At 48.1% G+C, this 17,394-nt stretch overlaps 1 protein-coding gene across 3 annotated transcripts in view; it reads left to right on the top strand.

Moving 5' to 3' along the window:
• The window catches only part of RNF157 (ring finger protein 157), a 171,202-nt gene that overhangs the window by 67,518 nt on the left and 86,290 nt on the right, over positions 1 to 17,394 (top strand). For all 3 annotated transcript variants that reach the window (XM_068263676.1, XM_068263674.1, XM_068263675.1), the window contains exons 4-6: positions 7,305 to 7,393; positions 13,604 to 13,750; positions 15,493 to 15,610. In XM_068263676.1, the coding sequence (XP_068119777.1) occupies positions 7,305 to 7,393; positions 13,604 to 13,750; positions 15,493 to 15,610 (354 nt within the window). The remainder of the gene's footprint in view (positions 1 to 7,304; positions 7,394 to 13,603; positions 13,751 to 15,492; positions 15,611 to 17,394) is intronic.

Raw genomic sequence — 17,394 nt, 5'->3', positions numbered from 1 at the left:
GTGCATTTGAGCTATTTAAGCGGTGCATATGAGGTGTGAGTCATTCAGATGCGGCCCATATTGGTGAGCGCTTGCTTTGTTTTCTGCTGTCTGGGAAGAATGTTCACCTTCCATCATGACAATGACCTAAAGCGCATAGCAAAATTGACCACACGTTGCCTGAAGGAGGAAAAATATCTGTTTTTGCATAGCCTAGTAAGGGCTCAGACTTAACCCCCAAATTGAAAATCTGTATAGGCACTTTCCGTACATGTTGCAGTGCACCAACAATTACTATCCTGAATAAGCTTAAACAGTTTGTCATCTATTTAGAAAGGGGTTCTTTGCAGTAAGAGGGGTTTAAAATGTGGACTATCATACCACAGGTAGTAGTTCCTATATTTGCATGTAAAGACAGCTTGGATGCTTTCCTTGCATTGAAGGGCATCCTTGGCGGTAATTACCAGGTAATTCTCACAAGTGGTAATCTAGGGATTTTATCGGACTGCCATATGGAGTCTGTAAGGATTTTTTCCCTTATAATGCTAATTAGCCAAGTAACTGTTTTTTCCTCCTCCTGGTCATTGGTAGAGTAGTTGTAACGACTGGTGTCAGCAATAACGAGGTTCTGATTATTTGGTGATCTGCAGAATCACCAATAATACAAATATAGCAACACAGAGAATATCGAGACCTTAGTCACACTTTATTGTACTGAGTGTAGTGATTGGTGCAAACAGTAATACTGACAGATTTGACTATACCTCACCAGAGGAGCTGGTGGGTACTGTCAGTGCAGAGAGTACCTCACCAGTGACAAGGGCTCACTGGTGAGTAGAAAGGTCAGACTAATCGAGTCAGTAACAGACAGGCAGATACAGTACAAAATCAGGAGGCAGAGAAGTAACGGTTAACAGGCAAAGTTGGCAGCAATATCAGTTGGGCTAAGGTACAGAATCACTGAGCAGAGAGAGGTAACGATTTTCAGACAAAGTCGGTAACAAGATCAGATGGGCAAAGGTACAGAATCACTGAGCATCGAGAGGTAAAGATTTTCAGGCAGAGTTGGTAACAAGATCAGATGAGCAAAGGTACAGAATCACTGGAGAGTAAGAATAGTCAGAAACGAGCCAGAGTCATAAACAAATAATAAACAATATAATGCACAAATCCTATCACTGTGTGAAATCCCCGGTTTCCTCCCGGATCAAAGCACACCGGATCTATCTAAGGTCTGAGCGCTAACATGATGTATTCGCAACAACAGACAAGTTGCGACTGACTCCTCCGGGCTTAAGAGCCCGAGGAGACCCTGAGGCACGCCCCCCTACGTCCAGCCAATCAGCAGCGGCGGACGTCTGGCGTGACGTCAGCCGACCCACAGGTCAGCTGATGTGCATAAAGGTCGCGACGGTGCGGGCGCACGGCGTCAAAGCGACCCTATGTGCAGATGATAGACCCGTCCTCGGCGTTTTTGGCGCCCGAGGCACGGGAGCAGCGTTACCCAGTGAGATAGCGGCATCCGCGTGGTTCGCTGCAGCTGCCTGCTCATTATTCATTACACCTATGACTACCCCCCCCCCCCCCCCCCCGGTAGTGCCCAATCCCAAGACCCCCATGGTGGTGCCTAACCCTATGACCCCCAGGTGGTGCCTAACCATAAGACTCCCCATGGTGGTGCCTAACCTTAGGACCCTCCTGGTGGTGCCTAACTTTAAGATTCCCCCCCCCCCCCCATGGTGGTGCCTAACTCCAAGACCTCTCCCTGGTTGTGAAGAAAATGAAAAAAACAAAACGATAATTACCAGGTGCCATCTGGCAACCAAATTTCCGCTTGCTGGCCACCTTTCCCGTCTTTAAAACAGAGAAAAATCCTGGGAAAAGTGATAAGCAAGCGCCGGCTTCCCAATATTCTCAATTAAAGTCTGTGGCGGCGCTTGCTTTGTCCAGAAGCCGCATGCGCCCCGATTTGCCTGCTACCCGTCAGAGGTGCCTAAATATCTGAGTGCGGCTGTGGCAACCTTGAGATTTTACCTTGTAGAACGGGCAGGCTAGAATGCTCTCCAACCACATAGCCACTCTGCTGCTTCAGCTAGTTTCCCCTTCCCCGGCTGCCATAGATAAGTTACAGTGTTTGTGCGATGCTTTTTCTGTTTGCAGGCGCTTTCTTGCCACGTTCTCTAGCAGGCCCATCAGCCTGCAGTCCCCGCAGGGCAGTCATGTATGAACACAAGGCTCTGATTGAGGCTGACACACAACATTAAATATACACCAAAGCTCTCCAGCCCTGGGGGCCTTACCTGACATATACATTCCCCACTGCTGCTAACATACAGTCATGTGCAGCAATCCAGTTTCATCTGCAACATCATTACGTTTGGGGCACTTTAGAAGAAAATGACGCTCAATTTCCTTTGATTTGTGCCTTTAATCTGAGTATAGGGAGTTTTTTCTGCTTGTCTGGACAATAATCGGTCGTGTATAAAGAGATCTGTATGTATGTAATCACTCCAACCAGAAGTGGACCTGGCAGTGTCAGTTTAACAAACATTACCAAGTGTAAGATGCGGATTCTGCTTACCCCAAACTGGCAGCACAGAGGGAGAGCCTGCGCTGCTAACAGAAATAGCTGGGTAAATATAGCCTGCCCAAAGCCTTCTCCGCAGTATTGCCCATCCCCCTACACATAAGGAAATACTTAATCCTGGCCTCACAAGTAAGAAAGACAACTTAAAGTGGAGCTGAACTCTTGCACAGGATGGAAGGAAAACTTAGAAATGCACCCTGTATGTATTTAGAGAGTTTAGCCTGTCTAATCCCCCCCCCTAATCACAGCTGTAATTTTATCTCACAGCCGTGTCAGCTGGCTGCCTCGGCAGAGCAGCTAATTTGTAAACACAGGTTGTTAACCCTACGTCTGCTTCCATGAGATCAGGAAGTAGTCACACTACTGATTTATTGTAAGAGTTGCATCAGCTGCAACAAATGTTTTTCTTTAAATGTTATTATGCTGTTGTGTATCTTTTAGAGCTGAGAGGAAGTTCTGAGTTTCAGGTTCGGTTTGAAGGGGAACTTCAGCCTAAACAAACATACTGTCATTAAGTTACATTAGTTATGTTAATTAGAATAGATGGGTAATATAATCTCTTACCCACCCTGTTTTAAAAGAACAGGCAAAGGTTTGTGATTTCATGGGGGCTGCCATCTTTGCCATGGGGGCAGCCATCTTTTTGGTTGAAAGGAGGTGACAAGGAGCAGGAGACACAGTTCCAACTGTCCTGTGTCCTGATAACACCTCCCAGCTGCACACGCTAGGCTTCAAATGTCAAATTCAAAATGTAAAAAAAAAAAAATTGCACCAAAACAGCAGAACGAGAACAGCGACTTCAGAAATCCCATCATGCTTTGCACAGCATCGGGGAAAATGCCCGGGCAGTTTTCTTCTGTGCAGCTAAAAATGAGCCTTTCCAGTGCTGCTGAGTAGATTTTTAGTCTGGAGGTTCACTTTAACTAGAAAAACAAATGGTCAACAAGAAAAACTCATTTTGTCTTGCCCCAGCTTGCTTGTCATTGTAATGGCAGCCGTATACCACAATACAGTAATAGGAAGCAAAGCTGCAGTACTGCTGTATTGTCATATAAGGTAGCCATACATGTAGCAATGACAGGCAGATTCAACCAAGATACAAATCTCTCTCTGATTGAACGGTTAGAGAGAAATCTGCCAGCTGCCCATACACGGTCTTTCATTGTAAGCTGCTCCCATAGGCTTACATTGATAGACACGGTCAGGAGCCAATGAAAGCAGCTGACCGGCTCACATGACCGTCGTCATAGAGACGGCAGAGTCTATGTCAGGAGGATCCCGCTGTGCGGATGTTGCGGCGGGTATGCGCGACGATTCGTTGGGATTCCGTCGGTATTGTACTTAAGTGGTTAAACAGATTGTTTAGGTAAACGGTCATACTGCATAGAGATGGTAAGATTGGACAATTAAAGGTGCCATACACGTCTAGATGGCCACCAGATCCAACCACCAGATAGATCCTCCCTGACCAAAGTCTGATAAGAAAGATCTATTCCTACCACACTCCCACCTGGGCTCACCTGTACCCCAGGGCACCTCCTGTTTCTTCTCTCCATTGCTGCCGGGGCACCTGTACCTGGTGGCAGGCAAGTCCCATGGATACACATGTTACATGAGGGGAGACTGGCTGGCAGTCAGGCCCGACTCCCGGCCACTCTCCCCACATTGGTTATCCTCAAATCAAATGCTGCTACAGCCACGCATCAGACTGTCACCTTTCAAGCAAAATCCGTTGCAAATGCTCCTCCTGAGGGGACCCTGGGATTTCTGAGGGGCCCCTGGGATACCGGCAGGGAGCAGAGCTGCGGGGAGGGACAGATCAGCTGTCAGGGGCTGGAGGAAGCTCCAGGTAAGTAGATTTTGTTGTGTTTTTTTAACCCTTGACCTGTCCTTTAATGCACAGCCCTGGGCCAATGTATTTGCGATGTAGGGGCATATCGACCAAGCGGCAGATCTCTTTCTGATTGGAGAGACATGTGGTGATTGCCCCTACACAGCAGGCCGATTCCCAGAGTTTGTGTTTGTGGAAAAAACGAACCTCTCTGGTGTGCACCATCCCATTCACTTTCGTTAGCCAAGCGGTTTTCCCCCTGCAAGCGGTTTAAAAAACGCTCCAGAACCGCTCTGGTGTGCACCAGCCCTGAAATAAGAGCATTCAGTAGCGTCACTAGAAGATGCTGCTGTAGGAAGCATTGTCAGCATTGCTACAGTTATTGTGCTGATTCAGCAAGACCTGCTCCATTCCTTCTAGCTGTACTGAGCTGACAGGCGGCCTCTGTGAGAAGGTACCCCGAGAGCAGCTGATCCCTGCAGCGGACTAAGGTTTGCTCTACGCCGCTCCCTCAGACACTGCACTAATTCTCTGCTATACATAAAAGCTGACATAATACAGCAAATAACTGCATCTGAATTGATTAACTTCAGTAATTAATATTATTATTATTTGGTTTTTTTTAAGTTTTCCAGGAGCTTCTCTCCGGCTGTAGACAAACTATGGGCCGCGTTCTTACTGTAGCGGCTAACGGGTGATTACTGCTAATCGCCGAATCGCCTGTGATCTAATTTCAGCGATCGCTGGCAATCCACGATTAGCGGCAATCGCAAAACGCACTACATGCAGCATTTTACCGAGAGTGATCGCAATTAGTATGCTAAAAAGCACTAACCGCAATCGCTCAAAAATCGTGAGTGTACAGTGATTTTAGTGTGCTAATTGCGGTAAAATCCCCATCGAAAAACACTAGCGATTGCGATTCCAAGTGAGAACGGGCCCCAGCGCTTTCTGAAAGCTTTTCTGACCATCAGAGCTTTCTGAGCGGTTTTACATTAAAATCGCATAAAAGGCCGCAATCACAATTATAATGCAAGTCAATGCGTTTTTTTAACCATTTCAGCCCGCGAATATTTTTCACCTTATGGTAGAGGAATTTTCACATTTCAGCGCTCCTCCCATTCATTCCCCAATAACTTTATCACTACTTATCACAAGTAAATGATCTATACCTTGTTTTTACTGCCACCAATTAGGCTTTCTTTGGGTGGTACATTATGCTAAGAATTTTTTTATTCTAAATGCATTATAATGGGAATAATAAGAAAAAATTGATTATTTTTCAGGTTTCAGCCATTATAGTTGTAAAATAATTCATGCTACCATAATTAAAATCCACACATTTTATTTGGCCGTTTGTCCCGGTTATTGCAACGTTAAAATTATATCCCTAGTATAATGTATGATGACCATATTTTATTTGGAAGTAAAGGTGCATTTTTTCAGTTTTACCTCCATCACAAATTTTTAGCCCGTTATTTAATAATTATATACCCTCTTGACATAGATATTATTTTTATTATTTTTTATTTTTTTCCCCCCCTAAAGTCAGTAGGTGTACGTTACTATTTGGCCACAAGATGTCCCCGCTGAGCAAAATTCTATGTAGCGTTTAAGTACAAGTAGCAACATTGTAACTAGGGAAGTGACGCAAGGTTTCAATGGAAACCTGCAATCACAGTGCCAGCGGTGAGATTAATGAATGGGAACTTTGTTCAGGCAGCAAAATGTCTAGAGCCGGTGCTGCCCCCAGGGGGTACTTACCTTAGGAGGGAACCTCTGGATTCTAATGGGGCCTCCTCTGTCCTCCTCTGTCCCTCGGTTGCAGTGCTGGCAGCCCCTAAAGGGAAGACATGTAAATAATTACATTGCCCGGCTCCAGTGCACTCGACCCAATCAGGTTCAGCTATTTCCGCCTGAACCTGAACGGAAAGCTGCTACTGCACCCGCACTGGAGCCAGGCAAGGTAAATAATGCAGGTTAGTATCCCTTAGAGGGCTTCTTATATTACAGATCCTCCTTAAAGAGAATCTGTATTGTTAAAATCGCACAAAAGTAAACATACCAGTGCATTAGGGGACATCTCCTATAACCCTCTGTCACAATTTCGCCGCTCCTCGCCGCATTAAAAGTGGTTAAAAACAGTTTTAAAAAGTTTGTTTATAAACAAACAAAATGGCCACCAAAACAGGAAGTAGGTTGATGTACAGTATGTCCACACATAGAAAATACATCCATACACAAGCAGGCTGTATACACCCCTCCTTTTTAATCTCAAGAGATCATTTGTGTGTTTCTTTCCCCCTGCAGCTATCTTCCACTGAAGTGTCAGGCTGTTTCTTCCTGCAGAGTGCAGACAGCTGTGCCTGTATGTAATTCCTCAGTATGTGAAAGCCCAGCCAGCTCAGAGGACGATTTATCCAGCTTGTAAAAGATAATAGAGCAGAGAGAAGCTGCACTAATCTAAATAACACACAGCAGTGTGCAGAGAGGGGCCTGGAGGGGGGAGATGCATCACAGAACCACAACACTGAAGAACTTGGCAGCCTTCCAGACACAGGCTGACAAGTCTGACAGGGGAAAGATACATTGATTTATTACAGAGACTGTGATAGCAGAAAGTGCTGCAGTAAGCCAGAGCACATTAGAATAGCTTTTGGAACTTGTAGGATGATAAAAAAACAGGATGCAATTTTTGTTACGGAGTCTCTTTAAGCATGCAGGTTGGGGCTTCTGACTTCAGTGCCCCAAATGCTTTTCCTCGGTTAGTAATTCCCTAGTAAATGAACCATTAGGAGGAAGGCCTTCTTGCACCATTGGTTGGCTGGTTGTCCTTGCCTTCATAGCTCTCATATACAGAAGATCTACATTTGATGATTGATTATAATTTTCTCTCTTGTCTTTTAGTTTCCCTATGCAGCCCCTTCACCACAGGAGCCGGTGAAAACTCTGCGCAGTCTGATCAACATTCGCAAGGACACGTTACGTTTAGTAAGGTGAAGAGCAGCTTCTGCCATCGTATGTCTTATTATGTGTGCTGAGAATGACAACCTTTTCTGCAGTTCCAGGACTCCAAACCTCTCTTCTTCTCTGACATCCAACACCTCACATGTTCTGAACTTATTCCTGATCTGACTAGTTGTGTAAGGGAGGTTCCCACTTGACCTTGTGGGAAAAGCATGCATTTTTTTCCATTTTTTTTTTGTACAAACCTTTGTGTGCGAGCTTGAAATGCATTTGTATGCGAAAAATCACAATGCAATCTCTGCATGAATATCGATGAAGCTAATTTACTTAAAAAATACATCTAACTGACTACCAAATTGCATGGGATTTTAGTGAGGCGGGCCCTTTTACACTTGCATTGTAAACTGGCATTGCTTCACCCTGTTTTACCGCACGGTAATGCAACGGCATTGCAAGGTATTGGGGCCTAGCACACTTACCGCGTCACGCGCCTGATACACCGCCGAGCGGGGTCAACAGCGCCTTACCGGCAAACATCTGCAGCAAGGCAGCAGCAGAAGTAATGTAAGTCATTGGCAACGCAGGAAATGTAAAGATGTTGCAGAATGACAGGGATACAATGGGAATCCCAGTGACTTACTTCCTGTCCAGCAGGAAGTACATCACTGGGCGAGGGGCAGCGCTATGCATGTGTCCCTGTCGGTGCACTCTGCCACACGATCATATGTTAGGCATTTTGTGCGATAAGGCGGGGTATCGCACTGAAAACACACCTTCCTAGTGTAAAACCAGCCTCTTTTTATCTTGTAATACTCTTAAAGTGGATCCGAGATGAAAAACTAACTATAACAAATAACTAGTCTATATATCTTATAAAAGTTTACATTAGCTTACACAGCAAATCTAGCTGCAAACAGCTTCAATAGTTTGATTACTTATTCCTGTGATACAATGAGGGCAGCCATTTTCTGCTTGTCACATTTCACACAGGCAAGCTGATCTGCATCTCCAGCCCTCAGCCTGTGAAAACTTCATTCCCCTCTCCTCCTCCCTCCTGCCCTCTGCCACTGAAATCTCTGCCTAATAACACCTCCTCCTCCTGCCCAGACTGATCTCCCATAAGCCCTTGCTACAGTGCCAAGGCACAAAAGGAGCTGTGGGCGAGGCTTGTTTAGTTTATAGGGTATTAGAGTATTAAAAGAGAACAAAAAAAGTATTTGGCTTGAGGAATGCCCTAGAAACTATATGAAAGGAACACAATTATGCAATGAGTAAAAGTTTATCTCGGATCCACTTTAAGCATTAAAACCACAGCTGTTTTGCCACATCCCCGCGGCAGAACAATGTATTTATACCCCGAAATCCTGGGGCAAAATTCTATGACTTTCAGGTCGTACATTTTACTGCCCGGGGAGGCAGCGCTTTGCGCAGTAGCTCTGCCTCTTCTGGAGTCAGTCTCCGCCTCTCCCTGCCCCTCTCAGTGAAAGAAGACTGAGGGGGCGGGGAGAGGCGGAGATTGACTGGACTAGAGGCAGAGCTACTGCACTCAGCTCTGCCAAGAAGAGGAATTTGCGATCCACTGAATTTTGACCCGGGGATTTTCAGGGGCATAAATACAGCTGTGGTCTTAATGCTTAGAGGACAACCGAAGTGACATGTGACATGATGAGATAGACAAGTGTATGTACAGTGCCTAGCACACAAATAACTAGGCTGTGTTCCTTTTTCTCTTTCTCTACCTGAAAGAGGTAAATATCAGGTATGTAAGTGGCAGTTTCTGTCTGGGTTGGACTGGGTCAGACTATAACATAACCCTCACTGATAAACAATTACAGCCATAAAACACTCTCCTGTTGATGAATGGCTTCTGAGAGCAGGAAAGAGATAAAAAGGATCAATATTTCATAGATTTGAGCTCTGGCAAGCTTCCATGAAAGTGTCATTGAGCAGAGACAATGAGACAGTAAAAACTTAAAAACTAGATTTAAGTATAAAATAAAAATGTGGGATATCTAAAAAAGTCATTTTTAGGAGAAGGATAGATACAATTGTTTTTCTCATCAGTTTATTTTCACCTCGGATGTCCTTTATGAGTATTACAAGATAAAAAGAGGACATTATTTTGGCTTTAGACTCTCCGTAAGCCCAATCAAAACTTAAACTTTTTCTTGACAATTTTGGATACGTTACAAATACTAACAATTGTGTTATTGCCTTTCTGTTTGTCAAATTAGATTTTCCTATGTCCTGTCTTTAGTAACACACAGGAATGGGACCGAAAGTCAGGGAAACGTCCCCCACAGTGACACACAGGAGTGGGACCTAAAGTCAGGGAAACTTCCCCCACAGTGACACCAGGAATGGGACAGAAAGTCAGGGAAACTTTCCCCCACAGTGACACACAGGAATGGGACCGAAAGTCAGGGAAACGTCCCCCACAGTGACACACAGGAGTGGGACCTAAAGTCAGGGAAACTTCCCCCACAGTGACACCAGGAATGGGACAGAAAGTCAGGGAAACTTTCCCCCACAGTGACACACAGGAATGGGACTGAAAGCCAGGGAAACTTCCCCCACAGTGACACACAGGAGTGGGACCTAAAGTCAGGGAAAGTCCCCCACAGTGACACACAGGAGAGGGACCAAAAGTCAGGGAAACTTTCCCCCACAGTGATACACAGGAGTGGGACCTAAAGCCAGGGAAATGTCCCCCACAGTGACACACAGGAGTGGGACCTAAAGCCAGGGAAATGTCCCCCACAGTGACACACAGGAGTGTGACCTAAAGTCAGGGAAACGTCCCCCACAGTGACACACAGGAGTGGGACCTAAAGTCAGGGAAACTTCCCCCACAGTGACACACAGGAGTGGGACCTAAAGTCAGGGAAACTTACTCCACAGTAACACACAGGAATGGGACAGAAAGTCAGGGAAACTTCCCCCACAGTGACACACAGGAATAGGACCTAAAGTCAGGGAAACGTCCCCCACAGTGACACACAGGAGTGGGACCTAAAGTCAGGGAAACTTCCCCCACAGTGACACACAGGAATGGGACCTAAAGTCAGGGAAACTTACTCCACAGTAACACACAGGAATGGGACAGAAAGTCAGGGAAACTTCCCCCACAGTGACACACAGGAGTGGGACCTAAAGTCAGGGAAACTTCCCCCACAGTAACACACAGGAATGGGACAGAAAGTCAGGGAAACTTCCCCCACAGTGACACACAGGAGTGGGACCTAAAGTCAGGGAAACTTCCCCCACAGTAACACACAGGAATGGGACAGAAAGTCAGGGAAACTTCCCCCACAGTGACACACAGGAATAGGACCTAAAGTCAGGGAAACTTCCCCCACAGTGACACACAGGAATGGGACCTAAAGTCAGGGAAACTTACTCCACAGTAACACACAGGAATGGGACAGAAAGTCAGGGAAACTTCCCCCACAGTGACACACAGGAATGGGACCGAAAGTCAGGGAAACTTCCCCCACAGTGACACACAGGAGTGGGACCTAAAGTCAGGGAAACTTCCCCCACAGTGACACACAGGAGTGGGACCTAAAGTCAGGGAAACTTCCCCCACAGTGACACACAGGAATGGGACCGAAAGTCAGGGAAAGTCCCCCACAGTGTCACACAGGAATGGGACCTAAAGTCAGGGAAACTTCCCCCACAGTAACACACAGGAATGGGACAGAAAGTCAGGGAAACTTACTCCACAGTAACACACAGGAATGGGACAGAAAGTCAGGGAAACTTCCCCCACAGTGACACACAGGAATGGGACCGAAAGTCAGGGAAACTTCCCCCACAGTGACACACAGGAATGGGACAGAAAGTCAGGGAAACTTACTCCACAGTAACACACAGGAATGGGACAGAAAGTCAGGGAAACTTCCCCCACAGTGTCACACAGGAATGGGACAGAAAGTCAGGGAAACTTCCCCCACAGTGTCACACAGGAATGGGACCTAAAGTCAGGGAAACTTACTCCACAGTAACACACAGGAATGGGACAGAAAGTCAGGGAAACTTCCCCCACAGTGACACACAGGAGTGGGACCTAAAGTCAGGGAAACTTACTCCACAGTAACACACAGGAATGGGACAGAAAGTCAGGGAAACTTCCCCCACAGTGTCACACAGGAATGGGACCGAAAGTCAGGGAAACTTCCCCCACAGTGTCACACAGGAATGGGACCTAAAGTCAGGGAAACTTACTCCACAGTAACACACAGGAATGGGACAGAAAGTCAGGGAAACTTCCCCCACAGTGACACACAGGAATGGGACAGAAAGTCAGGGAAACTTCCCCCACAGTGACACACAGGAATGGGACCGAAAGTCAGGGAAACTTCCCCCACAGTGTCACACAGGAATGGGACCTAAAGTCAGGGAAACTTACTCCACAGTAACACACAGGAATGGGACAGAAAGTCAGGGAAACTTCCCCCACAGTGTCACACAGGAATGGGACCGAAAGTCAGGGAAACTTCCCCCACAGTGTCACACAGGAATGGGACCTAAAGTCAGGGAAACTTACTCCACAGTAACACACAGGAATGGGACAGAAAGTCAGGGAAACTTCCCCCACAGTGTCACACAGGAATGGGACCGAAAGTCAGGGAAACTTCCCCCACAGTGACACACAGGAATGGGACCGAAAGTCAGGGAAACTTCCCCCACAGTAACACACAGGAATGGGACAGAAAGTCAGGGAAACTTCCCCCACAGTGACACACAGGAATGGGACCGAAAGTCAGGGAAACTTCCCCCACAGTGACACACAGGAGTGGGACCTAAAGTCAGGGAAACTTCCCCCACAGTGACACACAGGAGTGGGACCTAAAGTCAGGGAAACTTCCCCCACAGTGTCACACAGGAGTGGGACCTAAAGTCAGGGAAACTTCCCCCACAGTGACACAGACAACAATAGAAACTTCACTGAGGTTCAAGCTCATCTGCATGCTAGAGAAATTCTTTTTAACTACAGTTTGCATCCCTGCTGAGGAGGTTTTGCTTCACATCCTTTACCGAGTGTTTATTCTCATTTATTATTTATGTAGCACCGACATGTTCAGCAGCGCTGTACAGAGTATATTCTCTAAGTGTCCCTCAGAGGAGCTCACAATCTATTCTCCACCATGGTCCTATATGTATGTATGTATGTATGTATGTATTGTGTATGTAGTCTAGGGCCAATTTTGCTGTGCCAGCAATGTGTAACTGAGGTGATGCAAGATGGGCTGTTTGTGTTTGTAAAATCAAAGCGGCACAGGGAAATTTGGGTTCGCCATGCGCTGCCATATGCTGTAATGTGGATTACAGGTATAGCGGCGCTCAGACAGTAATTTGGATGCAGTCAAAAGACGTTGCCCAAATTACTATAAAACAGCGTAATCTGGCCACCAGCAACAGGTGGCAGCCGAATTACATGTTTTCCCGGAGTTTATGGCAGCCTGGAGGGGTAATGGTAATTAACACCGCCGGTACTTGCAGGAGCGGGGTGAGCCGTTTTTCGAATTTGCCCTGTGCCCAGATTACCTGGTGCCTAAAAGAGAGTCTGAAGTGTAATTTAAAACAAAAACCAGATACTTACCTAAGGAGAGGGAGGGGTCTGGGTCCTATAGAGCCTGCCTGTTCCCCTCCCGGTCCATGCTTTCCCCCGCTGGTTCCCACGTTAGCACTCTACAACCGTTCGGTCATAGACTGCTCTCTTCCGGATTTGGCTGGCTTCGGCAGTCTTCACAAGCACTTGGGCTTCCGAAGACTGGCCACTCCGTACTGCGCATGCGCGAGTGCCCTATCTCACACACTCACACGTGCGCAATACAGTCACGTGCGCCTGTCTTCGGAAGCCAGAAGAATCTCCATGCACTTGGTCTTCCAAAGACTGCCAAAGTCTCCCTCGGTGGGAGATTTAAACCGAGAATCCTGCGGGGGAACAAGGAGACCGGGAGGAAAATGGGAAGACTCTATAAGACTCAGAGCCTTTCCTCTCCTTAGGTAAGTATCTGTTTTTTGCTTTAAATTACTCTTCAGATTGACTTTCATTACTTGGATGCTAGTAGAATTACTGTGTGCTGCCTGCTGCCTGCACACAGACATGTTGCCAGCCTCTAGTAAATCAACTTGTATATTCTATAGAGTGTTTGCTTTCGGTATACTGTATTCTTTGACTCTGTACATGGTAACCATGGCAGCCAAGTGTGGTAACATTGCATTTTTTTCAGGTGTACGGAAGAGGTGAAGGCCAGTGGAGAGGAGGGCAGCCGTTCCAAAGTACATTACAATGTGGAGTTTACATTTGATACAGATGCACCAGTTGCAATCACTATTTACTACCAAGCATCCGAGGAGTTCCAAGGAGGGATTGCCAGGTAGGTATTTGTTGATTGGCTCCACCTCTGCCTTTGGCTCCACCTCTGCCTTATGTGTCTTCAATCATAAAGAGTATTGTAAAAAAAGTGAATGTTTTGTGCACAGGGCAATCACTGTTGCAGAGAGCAACAGTACTCAAAAGTGCTCCGACTCCTTGACTCCGACTCTGCAGGCCTGGTTGCATAAAAGGAGCGACCAAGATTGCTTCTGACCCCTATCACCTTGCTCACTCCATCTTCTGCTTCCATGTAAGACACCGGTCAGTCACAAAAACTTCCAGGCTTAGGAACAGCTTCTTCCCTCTGGCGGTGGCCATGCTTAAAGGGACTCCGAGGAGTGGCCAAATTTAAAATAATACACTCACCTGGGGCTTCCTCCAGCTCAGGGTAGGCAGCGAGGTCTCCTTCAGCCTCCGCTGGCCCCCGGTTTTCAGCGACACCCGGGCCTGGTGTCGGACGACTCTTCCTGTTTAATGACGCAATGCGTCATCACGGTGCCCATCGTGACAGGTTTCAGCATGCGTGGAAAACCCGCGCATGCGCAGACCTGTCACGCCAGCCACCATGATGATGCGAACCGGCCGGCGTGATGACGCATTGCGTCATTAATCAGGAAGAGCCGACCGACACCAGGCCCGGGTGTCGCCAGGTGACGCTGACAACTGGGGGCCGGCGGAGACTGAAGGAGACAAGTCAGGAGGACGCCACGGGACCTCGCCACCTACCTTGAGCTGGAGGAAGTCCCAGGTAAGTGCATTCTTATAAATTTGGGCACCACCCTGGCGTTCTATTAACATCGCCAGGGTGGATGCGCAGAAGTATTTTTTTTTCTTTAATCCCCATCATGTAGCTAGCCCTTGAAGGAAGCGGAGCAGCGGTTTCCATGGTAGCAGCGATGTGTATTGCCGCTGCCCTGCTTCCTTCACTCCTTACAGCAGCCGTGCGACGCGCTGGCTGCTGTAACATATGCTGCAAAAAGGAGGAGAGCGGCGCCTGGGGGAATCTGTGAGAGGAAGCGGCTGCCAGCTCATAAGGTAACAAGAGCGGAGGGGGGAGGCCAGACACGCCGCGGTCCGGCTGGAAACTGCCCACGGACCGGCAGTGGGCCGCGGCCCGGTGGTTGGGGACCCCCACCTTACACCATTGAAAGCAAATGAACCCAGAAACAATTGTTTGAAAGTTGGAGTAGCATGGCTCAATTAAATTAATAGTCTTTAGGTTCATTGTAAACTAGCAGTTTTGGATGTATACTTGGCATTTCAGGGAGATAAGGAATGATTTACATATTTACTTATTGAGCTAAAGTGATACATAATGAGAGTTATTACTAGCTGGGATAACCGCTGCTAGTAACACTCCCTGCACACGGTTACTTTACCATACATTAGTGCATCAGGCCCATGATTGTAGCTGAGAGTTATTGTAACGTACCCTCGGTTGGGTAAGGGCAGACTTCAGCCTTCTATCTGCACTCCTCTGTCCTAGTAGATTATACATTGTCTTGCTAGGTTCGTGGGTATAGCTGTGCTGAGATATGCAGAGAACATGTATCTGGGTCAGGTAAGTGGAGTGGATGCTGCCAGGATAGTTTGGTCTTTGTATAAAGTGTTATGTTACCCTACATAGAAATGGCTCATTTAAATATATGTGGTTATTTTTAGTAGCTGTTTTTTGCTTAATGGCCCTGAGTTGCTGCACTCTACTGAAGTAGCCATAAATTCTGTTTCTGTCTTTATGATCAGTTATATTCCCAAGGCCAGCAATCTGCAGTCAGAGACGGTGTACTTCAAGAAAGGGGTCAGCCAGCAGTTCTGTCTTCCATCACATAATGTGGACCCTTCAGAGTGGAGGGAGGAGGAGGTAAGTGTTCCCTACTTTGTATTCCGCTGTCTCTCACCACTGTGGTCCCTCAGAAGCAGATTCTGTAGTAGAAGACAAGAGCGATGTTGGAGAGTCCAAGTGCACAATTCTGCTGTAAAATGTATACAGGTATTCCCCGACTTATGAACGCCCGACTTACGATCGACTCGCCGATATGCACGGCATGGGTTCTCTGTTTCCATGGGAACAAGTAAAAAAACATTTTTCAAATTGGACTTATAGTTTTTGAGTAAATCAATTTTAAAAAATTCAAAGAAAAAATGCCTTTTAAACTTGTATACGCAGTTGCAGAGGTGACACAGAGGGGGACACTGGAGGCACAGGGGACAGAGGTGACACAGAGGGGGACACTGGAGGCACAGAGGAGGTACAGAGGGCAGAGGTGACACAGAGGGGGACACTGGAGGCACAGGGGACAGAGGTGACACAGAGGGGGACACTGGAGGCATAGAGGAGGTACAGAGGGCAGAGGTGACACAGAGGGGGACACTGGAGGCACAGGGGACAGAGGTGACACAGAGGGGGACACTGGAGGCACAGAGGAGGTACAGAGAAGGTACAGGAGACAGAGGTGACACAGAGGGGGACACTGGAGGCACAGGGGGGGGGGGGCACAGAGGAGGTACAGGGGCAGAAGTGACACAGAGAGGGACACTGGAGGCACAGGGGGGCACAGAGGAGGTACAGGAGACAGAGGTGACACAGAGGGGGACACTGGAGGCACAGATGAGGTACAGGGGGCAGAGGTGACACAGAGGGGGACACTGGAGGCACAGGGGGCACAGAGGAGGTACAGAGGGCAGAGGTGACACAGAGGGGGACACTGGAGGCACAGGAGGGCACAGAGGAGGTACAGGGGGCAGAGGTGACACAGAGGGGGACACTGGAGGCACAGAGGAGGTACAGGGACAGAGGTGACACAGAGGGGGACACTGGAGGCATAGAGGAGGTACAGGAGACAGAGGTGACACAGAGGGGGACACTGGAGGCACAGGGGACAGAGGTGACACAGAGGGGGACACTGGAGGCACAGAGGAGGTACAGAGAAGGTACAGGAGACAGAGGTGACACAGAGGGGGACACTGGAGGCACAGGGGGGGGGGCACAGAGGAGGTACAGGGGCAGAAGTGACACAGAGAGGGACACTGGAGGCACAGGGGGGCACAGAGGAGGTACAGGAGACAGAGGTGACACAGAGGGGGACACTGGAGGCACAGATGAGGTACAGGGGGCAGAGGTGACACAGAGGGGGACACTGGAGGCACAGGGGGCACAGAGGAGGTACAGAGGGCAGAGGTGACACAGAGGGGGACACTGGAGGCACAGGAGGGCACAGAGGTACAGGGGGCAGAGGTGACACAGAGGGGGACACTGGTGGCACAGGGGGGCACAGAGGAGGTACATAGGGCAGAGGTGACACAGAGGGGGACACTGGAGGCACAGGAGGGTACAGGGGGTAGAGGTGACACAGATGGGGACACTGGAGGCACAGGGGGGCACAGAGGAGGTACAGAGGGCAGAGGTGACACAGAGGGGACACAGAGGGGACACTGGAGGCACAGAGGAGGTACAGAGGGCAGAGGTGACACAGAGGGGGACACTGGAGGCACAGGGGTGCACAGAGGAGGTACAGGGGACAGAGGTGACACAGAGGGGGACACTGGAGGCACAGGGGGGCACAGAGGAGGTACAGAGGGCAGAGGTGACACAGGGGGGGACACTGGAGGCACAGGGGGGCACAGAGGAGGTACAGGGGACAGAGG

This window comes from Hyperolius riggenbachi, chromosome 12 (genome assembly GCF_040937935.1).
Source record: "Hyperolius riggenbachi isolate aHypRig1 chromosome 12, aHypRig1.pri, whole genome shotgun sequence".
In the NCBI taxonomy this organism is placed as follows: domain Eukaryota; kingdom Metazoa; phylum Chordata; class Amphibia; order Anura; family Hyperoliidae; genus Hyperolius; species Hyperolius riggenbachi.
Note: the sequence above shows the minus strand (reverse complement) of the source record. Positions and strands in the feature narration are given on the sequence as shown.